Source organism: Ochotona princeps, chromosome 17 (genome assembly GCF_030435755.1).
Source record: "Ochotona princeps isolate mOchPri1 chromosome 17, mOchPri1.hap1, whole genome shotgun sequence".
Lineage (NCBI taxonomy): Eukaryota > Metazoa > Chordata > Mammalia > Lagomorpha > Ochotonidae > Ochotona > Ochotona princeps.
The window spans coordinates 18,712,876-18,723,636 of NC_080848.1; the positions used below are offsets into that span (position 1 = coordinate 18,712,876).

The window sequence follows — 10,761 nt, forward strand, 5'->3', positions numbered from 1 at the left end:
TAAAGGGTGTTTCCTTTCAGAACAGAAGGGTTTGGGTTCAGCTCAAGGCAACTCATGTTTGCTGTGTACAGCCTCCAATCAACTCCCTGCTAATGCCTGGGAAAGGCAGCAGAGGATGGTTGCAAGTGCTTGGACCCTGTACCCATGTGGGAGACCTAGAAAAAGCTCCACCACCCCGCTGGCTGGGCCTGCTTGCTGTTCCCTGTCGTGGACAGTTGCCCAGCCCTTCCCTCAACAGAGGGGAAGCTCCGGCAGGTACCCACACCTACATGCACACAGTACCCTTGTGGATCTCCTTGTCTCCATCTGGACGCCTGGTGCTTAAGATCGAGTGTTCTCCAAGTGTGGGTGTGACCAGTAACACTGAGCAGCCCTGGGTTCCCTGACCCTCCTAGCTCAGATGCAAGCCTGTCAGGCGGCCCCTACTGCCTGGTGAGGGGTTCGCTGGCTCACAAGGCTGCCAGCACCTGGGGCACAGGCTCTTCATTGAAGATCCATTACATCAGTCTTAAGGGATAGGCCTGGGGCCCAGCACGGTAGCCTAGCAGCTAAAAGTCCTCACCTTGAACATGCCAGGATCCCATATGGGCACCAGTTCTAATCCCGGCGGCTCCACTTCCCATCCAGCTCCCTGATGGTGGCCTGGGAAAGCAGGATGGCCCAAAGCCTTGGGATCCTGCACCCGCGTGGGAGACCCGGAAGGAAGTTCCTGGTCCCTGTTTCTGATTGGCACAGCACCGGCCGTTGCAGTCACTTGGGGAATGAATAATCAGACGGAAATGTTCCTCTCTGTCTCACCTCCTCGCTGAATATCTGACTTTGCAATAAAAAAAATAAATAAATCTTAAAAAAATAAATAAATAAAAAGGGACAGGCCCAACTGAGGTGTTACTGTCCCAGGAGCTTCCCAGATGATTCCAAAGACTCAGAAGTGCTGCTCTTAGAAGGTTTCCCATGGGTGCCTGGCCACTGGTCCACAAGAAATGATGAGAGTATTAGGGGGTTTTCCATTAGGCTTTGGTGAAAAGGGTTCCATGCTCAGGGATAAAATAGTGCCCGGCTTGCTTTCTGCTATACCACTTACTAACATGGCCTTGAACAAAAGCTGAGCTGCCCTTTATCCCGAAACAGTCCAGGCACTGACTGGTAGGATGCGCTTGGTGCAGGGCACATACTGCCATCCCTATGGGGTTCCCCAAAGCAGAGCAGGTCAGGAGGAGGCCTGGGGACAAGTGCAGAGGGAGCTAGGTGAAGGCATTGAAGACAACAAAGCAGGAATCAAAGAAAAGCTTTATTAAAAAAAAAAAAAAAAAAAAACCAACCAACCAAGTGGGCACTGGGGGCAGGGTCAATCCATTCGGGCCTTCAGGGTCCGGGTGGTGATTTTGTCCTTCTCGCTGTGAAGGAGACAATAGGAGATGACTCATACAGCCAGACTGACTGCACCTTGGGCTGGCCCAGGGGACCCAGAGGAGACTAGGAACAAAGCAGCGAGCCCAGCAGCTCCCACTGTGGGTGGGAGCCGAGGGCTGGGTGCCTGGTGCCAGCCCCCTCAAGGAAGGGGATGGGGGGTTGGCATTTAGGGAGTTAGCCTGGGATGCCAGGTGAGACACCTGCAGGGGCTCCTCCCTCCCCCCCCACCCCTGGGCACCTGTCCCATGAGGAGCAGTGGCCCTGGGACCAGGCTGCGGTGACCGTGGCTGTGCTTAGAGAAGCCGGGCGGCCAGGAGGAGGGCAGCGGCAGCTGTACTCACATGATGTGCACAATGACCCCCATGCCTGACACAGCATCTCGGTCCACGGCATTGAGCATGGCTTGGGAGATGGTCTCAAACAGGTGCTCCGGGTCCTGCCGGCAGAACACAGCCCTCAGACCTCGCCACCTTGGGCTCCAGCTTGCTCGGCTCCTCAATACTCTTTCTGGGGAAGCCAAGGTCCCGCCAGGCCTGATGGGAGCAATGCTCACAATGCTCTCCCCACTAGCCCCCTCCTTGGCAGGGACAGAGCTGTGCAAATGGAAGTCAGAGCTGTTCTGCCTTACGGCTTGAGAGAGGTAGCCTGTGTCTTCACCTCTTTCTGTAAGACAAGGACCAGGAGGGAAGTCCTGCTCGGCAGCCTGGTGCCTCCTAAATGTCACTCGGGTGCCTCCTAAATGTCACTCGGGTTCCTCAAAACTCAGCCCACCTAAGGTGACCCCCATCTGTGAGCCTGCTCCTCCTCCCACACCCTCTGTCTGGGCCAGGCCCACCGGCATCTTCACCTGCCTCACTTCCATTTCAAGGGACTTCATCTCCTCCACTCCAGCTGCCCTCCCAGGGCCCCACAGCCTCTCTCCAGCAAAGCCTGCAGGCCTCCCATTCTGCCCGCTCCCTGCAGTGAGGGAAGGTGCTGAAACTGCTTGTGGGATGGTGTTCAACAGCCTACCACAACTCCCATCCGCGGCATCACCCGACCCTGCAGCTCCCGCAACCCCTGTAGTGCTGCCATGAGCACACCGGCCCCACTGGTACCTTGGCACAGGTGCAGGCCCTCCCTCCTGCCTGCAGGCCACTCTCCCCAACTCCTGGGAAGCTGTATTTTCACAAGTGTCTGCTGGCCTCATTCCCTAGACTGCAGCAAACCCTGGTTTCCCAGAGGCTGGGCAGAGCTGGCACCAGGGGGCTACGGGGGGCACCTCAATGCCACTTCTAGGGCAGCTTCCATACTGTCCCCACATTACGGGACAGGTGACCAAAGCACAGTGGTCAGATGGTAACTGAGTTAGGCGCTCCAAGGCCTGCTACGCTGGGCTGCCTCCAGCCCCAGCCTTGGTCATGTCTGGCCATGGATTGATGGCCAACCCCCATAAGCCCAATGAGAGGAAGCAAGGGCTGTGGTCACAGACATCTGGCTGGGTCCCCAAATGGTATGTGCTGCCCTCTGAAGCCAGCCAGGGCCTGGGCAGCCCCTCTGCCACTACTGGCACTCTCCCACCTGCACCCCACTCCTTAGTACCTGTCACATTAACACATTTCCTCCCCCAGTGGTCCGGAGTGGTCTGGCCCTGCTCCAGGCCCCCAGCTCACCATGTTGGGCTCCCAGAGGGACTCGCACATCCCGTACATCTGTTCGGCGCAGGTGCCACTGACGACAAAGTCATCCGTTACCATAGGGCAGCCGATGAGGTCGAGAGAGCAGATGAAGGGCTTATAGGTCTTGGGGTCCAAGCCCGCGATGACTGGCTCTGTGTAGTAGGGACCAAACCTGCAGGTGGGGTCAGAAAGCATGGGACTTGGTGTGTCACCTTGTGTGGCCAGTTACACAAGGAGAGGGCAGGCCTGTTCCAGGGCTTGCCCTCCCCTGGTACTGGGGTTCCCTGAGCCTTCAGCCTCCCCCTTTCTCCAATACTTAACTGCCCGTCCTTCTCAGCCCTGGCCCCTCTCCCCACTGCTCTCTGCAGGTTTTGAGCTGACCTTCGGAATCTCTAACATCACCTGACTCCCTATTCATACATCTGAGTCTGCTCCTTTAGCAACAAGGCCAGTGTGGTGGCACAGCACGTTAAGGCACCACTTTCAATGCTGGCATCCCACACCAGTGCTGGGTCCTGTCCAGGCTGCCATACTTCCAGTCTAGCTTCCTGTTAATGAGCCTGGGAAGGCAGCGGAAAGATGGCCTGTGTGCTTGGGTCCTTATCACCCATGTGGGAATACGATGCTGGAGCTTCTGCCTGGCCCAGCCCTGGCCACTGTGGTCACTGGGGGAGTGACCTAGTAGCGAGCATCTCTGTTGCTCTGCCTTTCAAATAAATCAGTAATTCTTTTTTAAAAAAATAAGGGATTTGAGGTAGTTTATAGGAAAAAAGTGGGAAAACAAAACTGAACTAATGCAATGGAATGCGAGATGCTGAGACAGAACACAGGTTCTCCGTCCTGAGCCTCCTGGCAGGCAAGGAAAAGAGCGCCGTGGGCGGCCACACCCATACCGTGTGCCAGCAGGACAGGGCAGCTCGTCGGACGCCGGCCCGGACACTCCGCTCTGAGAAGCCAGCTGTGGGTGCCATGCACACGGCACCCAGCACCCAACACCCAGCACACACTGAAGAGCAGCCAGCAGCCGCTGCAAAGGTACCACCCACACGCAACATGGAGGCACACAGCGACTTCCAAGGGCACCACCTTCAGTTACAGTTCTTCCCAACCCCCTCTCTCTCTCTTTTTTTTTTTAAGATTTACTTTATTTCAAAGGCAGAATTAGAGACAGAAGAGGAGATTCATGCACTGATTTGCTCCCAAGTGGCAACAATGGCCAAGGCTGGGCTAGGAGTCAGGAGCTTCACTGCGTCTGCCCCACGGGTGCACAATCCCAGGGCTTTGGGCCATCTTCTGCTGCTTTCCCAGGCCATGGCAGGGAGCTGGGTGGGAGTTGGAGTGCTGCCTGCTGGAGTCGCAAGCAGCAGCTTCTCTGTCCCCAGGGAGAAGCTGACAGATCATAATAATCTATCCTGCACATTGGAAAAGGGAGGACGGGGAGTCCCTGGCCGTGGTACCCCCCACCCTACATGCCCACCTTGTCAATCAGAGGTCCCAGAAGCTGCCATGGCCTCAGCCACATTTGCACCCACCGTTTCTCATATAGAAGGTTTGCCACCATGCTCATGAGCGTGTAAGGCTTGATCTGCCGGCCTTCCTTCAACTCGTATAGGTTCAGTCGGAACTTGAGGCGCTGTGCACTGTGGCAAGAGGAGGAAAGGGAGGCGGTGAGTCACTGCGGGAAGCCCTCTGCTCTCCTCCCTGTGGCGGGCAGGGGAAGCCAACCACGGTCCCGGGACCCACACTTGGCAGCTGCCATACCTGCCTCCAGACCAGGGCCACGGCTGTGTGCCAGCATGGGCCCAAGAGACCTGGACCAGCTCATGTCACAGGTGGGGAAACCATGGCCCAATCACTGCCCCAAGGAAGCAGACAGGGAGAAACGCCGCCTAGAGTAAGGGACCCAGGGCCAGGAGATGTCCCTGTCCCACAGCTGCCACAAAACAGAAACTGTTATTATCCACTAGGAGAGGGAATTGGAGCTCAGGACGTTACAGGCTCTTAAGGCCTAGGGGCTTCGTGGGGAACGAGAGAGAACATTTTCTCCCAAGCTTCTGCCCACATTCCTGAGCGTAGCTCTACCTGGCAGAAAAATCCATCAAGCCTAGAACTTGCTGCTTCATCGGCCACAGCTCTAGGAACACGGGCCACCTGGCCACCCGTGTCCATAGATTCTTCCTGAAATTCTTCCTCAGGCATGGGTAAGCTGACACTTGCAACAACAGCAGGAGGTCCTGGCTTTGGCCTGCAGCCATTTGGGGCATAAACCAGCACATGAATGATCTTTCTCTGGGTGTGCCTCTAGCTGCTCATCTTGCCTTCAAATCAATCAACTTTTCCCTTGGCTTCTGTCCTTCCCCAGGGCTACAAGGAAGGTCCAGCCCTCCACCTGTAGGGCTCTGCCCCTCCCTCACATCCTCTAGTGCCATGGCAAACCCCAACTACCTATAACCTGTTGGTTTGCTGGCCTGAGCCATTTGGTCATATTCCCTCCTAGGCCATCCTCCTCTCCCCGTACCTCAGCACCCCAGTTTCTAATGGGAAGCCCCCTGCAGGATTCCTGGTTGTGCCTGCACACCAGCTCCTAGCCTGGGACAGCAGAGTCATTCCCTGGGACCTCTGGAAGATTGCTATGATCCCTTGGGAGGTCTCAAATTGTGGAACTCAGGTCCAACCCCACCCCATGGACAGTGGATCCGCACATATCCTAGCACAGCCTCTCATATACGGGAACTCGGTTCTCAATTCCCGACAAAACCCAATACAACATATATATGGGGTATGCACAGTTGACACAGGGTACTGTGCATGGAGAAAGGACACAGTTAATACAAAAATTAAAAAAAAAAATCTACACTTAATACAAAAACAATATTTTGGGGGCTGGCCTTGTGATACAGTGGGTTAAGATACTGCCTAAGACACCAGCTTCGCGTCTTAGCCTCTCCCTTTCTGAAGCAGCTCCCTGCTAAAGTACCCGGGAAAGCTGCAGAACATGGCCTAAGTGCTCAGAGCTGTATATACATGTGGGGACCCGGAGGAAGCTCCTGGCTCCAGCTTTGATCTGGTCCAGTCCTGGCCATTGCAACAATTTATAAAGTGAACCAGCAAGCCTCTCTCTCTCTCTGTAGCTGTCTTTGTTTAAAAAAAAAAATTTTTTTTTTTTTTTTTTTTAAAGATTTATTTTATTTTTTATTACAAAGTCAGATATACTGAGAGGAAGAGAGACAGAGAGGAAGTGGAGCTGCCGGGACTAGAACCAGCGGCCATATGGGATCAAGGCGAGGACCTTAGCCACTAGGCCACGCCGCCGAGCCCCCAAAAAAAAAAAAAAAAAAATTTTTTTTCAGACCTGGTGCAGTGGTAAAGTCCCTACCTTGCACGCACTGGGATCCCACATGGGTGCTGGTTCGTATCCCAGCTACCCCACTTCCCATCCTGCTCCCTGCCTGTGACCTGGGAAAGCAGTTGAGGACAGCCCAAAGCCTTGGTACCCTGCACCCATGTGGGAGAACCCAGAGGAAGCACCTGGCTCCTGGTTTTGGATCGGCTCAGTTCCAGCCTTTGTAGCCCCTTGGGAGATGAACCAGTGGATGGAAGGCCTTTCTCTCTGTGCACCTGACTTTCCAACGAAAATAAACAAATCTTTAAAAAAGTTAATTTTTTTTTCAATCTCCAGTTGGTTGGTTCAGTAGGTGCAGGACTCATGGATATGGAGGGCTAGGGGTACTGAAGTGGGCATATGGTACAATGGGATATCATTGCTTTTGTTTTTTAAAAAATTATATAAGTATCTGAAGGCTAGACAGGGAGGGAGAAACAGAGAGAACCCCTTAGATGGCCACAGTGACAGAGTCTGGGTCAGGCTGAAGCCAGAAATCAGAAGCTTCCTCCAGGTCTCCCACATGGGCAACAGGGGCCCAAACACATTGGCCATCCTCTGCTGCTTTCCCAGGCTCATTAGCAGGCAGCTGGATTGGAAGCGGAGGAGGCAGGACTCAAATCTGGCAACTGCTGCTCCAGTTTCAATCCAGCTCGCTATTTATGGCCTGGGAAAGCAGCAGAGGCTGGCTCCAGTCCTCAGCACCCCGCACCCACATAAGAAACCCGAAGGAGTCTCCTAGCTTCGGATCGGCTCAGCTCCGGACGCTGTGGCCATTTGGGAAATGAACCAGCAGATGGAAGATCTCTGTCTCCTTCTCTCTGTAAACCTGACTTTCAAAGAAAAATTAACAAATCTGTAAAAAAAAAAAAAAAAAGAAAGAAAAAGAGGAAAGAAAGAAGTACATCTTGACAAAAAAGAGACATGGTCCTTGAAATGCAGGCCAAGTGAGTTAGGGAGAGGGAGAAACAGACACACATCTGGATCCCAACAAACACTCACCCTTTGCACACTAGGCATGTCTAGATGGCCACTACAGCTGGGCCGCCTGTGACCCTCCGAAAGCCCGACCTTTCCTGCCCCCGAGCACCCACTCCATGAGTGCCAGAATACGCACACCCGAGTCATCCCCACAGCACCTGTTCTGTCCCCCACACAGTCCCTTCTCTCTAGTTACACAAGCATCTAACCCAGTGTCCCACTCAACCGGGGCTGCTCATCCTTCTGACCAGCATTCTTTAGGTCCAGACCCAGGGCCTTGGGCCTCAGACCCACCCAGGCTTTCTGAACAGCAAGCTGGGTAAGATACTCTCTTGAAACGGGGCAGCCACAACAGAGAAGTGAACCCCAACGGGCCCACGTGTGGCCGAGACCCTCGGACACTTACACAGTCTGGACGTCGGTGGCCAGCCCGGCTAGGCCAATGTAGAGCCTGTCACCCATGGGAAAGATCTTCTGGAAGTCCGTAGTCACCATCTGGGCCTGGATTCCGAAGCGCCTGTCGGCGGCGATCGCCACACAGTTCTTCCCCTTCATGGCCATGACGGCCCCTCCGTTATAGGACATAATAGACTGGGAGAGATGCGATGCCAGGGGCTCAGCGTGGGCGCCAAACGCTGCCGATGCCCCAGCCCTAGCCTGACCCTGACCCCGACCCCTACCCCAGCCACCAGGACCCCGACCCCAACCCGGCTTCCGCCACACCTCGCCTCCAGTCTTCCCGGTCCCCAGGACCCCAACCCCAACCCCGGCCACGACCCCAGCCACCAGGACCCAGCTCACAGCCCCCAGAACCCCGACCCCGACCCTGACCCCAGCCACCAGGACCCCGACCCCAACCCCAGCTCCCAGGACCCGACCCAACCCCCAGGACCCCGACCCCAACCCCGGCTTCCAGGACCCGACCCAACCCGGCTTCCGCCACCCCCGCCTCCTGTCTCCCCGGTCCCCAGGACCCCAACCCCAACCCCGACCTCACCCCCCGGGACCCAGCTCACAGCCCCCAGCTCGGCTTCCAGAACCCCGACCCCGACCCGGTTCCCGTCACCTCCCATCCCCGGGCCTCCCAGGACCTCCGGCCCCGATCCCCAGGACCCCGACCCCGGCCCCAGAACCCAGCCCTGACCAGGCCCTCCGGCCCCTCGCCGGCTCCCGCCACCCCCAGCCCCCGGACCCCAGCCACTAGGCCCCCCGCCCTGACTCACACCCTTGGTGCTCATGCCGGTCAGCGCTCCTCTGCAAACTTCAGGCCGCTCCCTTCCACCTCCGCCCTCGACCTTCCCCTGAGCTCTCCCCGCTTCTCAGCCCGTACCCCACCTCTCCGGGGGCCCCTTCTCACCATGATTGCAGAGATCAGGGACCCACGGTCGCCACCGTAATGCCAGGAAAACGATTCCGGCCTTTCAGAGCGACCGTCTTGAAGCTTTCTCCCTATTGGCTGGTAGGCGGGCTCAGGTTGGCCCCTTTCCAGTTTCCATTGGCTGTACTCCCCTGCCAGTCAGCAGTCCATCATAGGTGAGTGGAGGAGCCAACATGGAGGCGGGGGAAACGGAAAGTGAAAAGTCACTGTGCGTGCGGAAGAGCCCTGCGGCGCGGGGCACGTTGGGATGGCGGCGGACTGGGACGCCTGGGGTCGCGGGGCTGGGTCGGGGGTCCCGCCCGCGGCGTCTCTGTGGGTGCTGTGGGGGTGCAGGGCATGCTTCTCAGTGCTGACGTCTGCTGGGTGTCGGCTGACCCACACGACCTGGTCTAGACTAGTACGAGGCCCCCACTAAGTGCAGTTTAAGGCGCGAGCGGCGCGGGGCGTCCTCCCGGTTCCCCCGCCGCCCGGCCTGGAGCGGACAGCTTTGCCTCGGGTCCCGCGCCGGCCCAGACTCGCTCCCATTGACTTAGCTGTCACTCCTCTGGCAGCTGCCGTCTCTGTGGCGCAATCGGTTAGCGCGTTCGGCTGTTAACCGAAAGGTTGGTGGTTCGAGCCCACCCAGGGACGCTGTGTGACTTTTTTCCCCCCTTTTAAATCACATCAGCTTAAAAGTCAATCTTACTGATGACGGAGACAGCAGCTTTTCTATTCAGCGGGTCGGTTTCTCCAGTGCCTCACTGCTGCCAACCACCCGGCTCTCAAGCCGAGGATTGCACAGCAGCCTACAGGCGGTTTTTGTCTCTGTACATTGCATCCGTCTTCAGATTAAGGATGCAGAATCAGAGGAGGTTAAACGTTTTTCCACTACCTACCTGAGGCGATGCTACTACAGTCTGGAAATACTGCATTTGGGAGGAAGGGCAAAGACAGACTGGGGCTAAAGAGGAACAAAAGGGGAGCGAGAGGACAGGTAGAGGGCGACAGACACGGTGGGGAGGGGACACTCTAGAATGGGAGAGGAGAGGGCAGCGTTTAGTAAGAGAAGGTTCAGGGAAAGGAAATCCAGAAAGTAGGGACATGAACCTAGGAACTGCCAAAAGAGCCATTCTGGGTAAGAGAAAGTGTGCACGGTGTGGAAGTGGCACTGGAAGAGCCACTATTGGTTCAGTTCTGGAAGGAATCTTACAGTAGTTAGCTCTCCGTCTGGGCTGGAAATGAGTCCCCGCCCGCTGGAGGCTCTTGTCTGAGATACTTCCACTCCTGCGCGGTCAGACAGGAGACCCAGCCAAATGGCCGCCTGCTCAGAGGGGGCTACCGGCTCCTGGGGTGCGCAGAAGCGCCTGGCCAGAGCCAAGGACCAGGACTATGCTAAGGCAGCCGGCTTCCCGATAGGGAGCCCTAGCCAGGGCTCACCTATCCCTGCTGGGGACAAGCCTGGAGAGTCACTCAGACACTGTGGGAACTTGTGGGACAGGCTGTGTGTCCCCTCCATCCCTTGAAGGCCAGGGTCCAGGGCAAAGAGTAGATGAGGTGGACGTGGAACAGGTGTTTGTAGACTGGGACACTGGCAAACTTCTGGGAGGTGAGGGGTTCTAGTGGTAAAGCCAGGAATGTGGGAGCTGGTCGTGATTCCCAATGAAAATGGTGAAACTGGCGTGCTACTGGGTCCTTCAGTCCGGCGGCTTGCTTTTCCGCCAGCTCCGCGGACAGCCCTCTAGGATTAACGAAGGCAGAACGGACTAGCAGACAGTCCACGCGCCTCCAAGGGGCAACCCCTGCGTTCGCGGCAGGATGCTGGCTGCTACCCAGCTCTCCCGCCAAGCTCGGGGTCTTGCCAGGGAACGGTGAGCTAGGAATCCTCACAAAGCCGGGAGACTCCCGAGTCTTCCCGGACAGAGACCGGTTGGCCGGGGATACACTGGCCCCGGGAAAACAGAGCTCCCTTT

The 10,761-nt window shown here is 56.6% G+C and overlaps 1 protein-coding gene and 1 non-coding gene across 2 annotated transcripts; one reads left to right on the forward strand and one right to left on the reverse strand.

The window, feature by feature from the left end:
* Positions 1 to 1,305: 1,305 nt before the first annotated feature.
* Positions 1,306 to 9,013, reverse strand: PSMB3 (proteasome 20S subunit beta 3). The gene is made up of 6 exons (XM_012928675.2): positions 8,792 to 9,013; positions 7,841 to 8,025; positions 4,604 to 4,711; positions 3,066 to 3,243; positions 1,755 to 1,849; positions 1,306 to 1,397 (listed from the first exon to the last, which is right to left on the reverse strand). The coding sequence occupies exons 1-6, from the start codon at positions 8,792 to 8,794 to the stop codon at positions 1,349 to 1,351; spliced, it is 618 nt and encodes a 205-aa protein (XP_012784129.1). The 5' UTR covers positions 8,795 to 9,013; the 3' UTR covers positions 1,306 to 1,348.
* A 355-nt stretch (positions 9,014 to 9,368) lies between these two features.
* TRNAN-GUU (transfer RNA asparagine (anticodon GUU)) lies at positions 9,369 to 9,442 on the forward strand. The gene has a single exon. It is a non-coding gene; the product is annotated as a tRNA-Asn (tRNA).
* Positions 9,443 to 10,761: the final 1,319 nt, after the last annotated feature.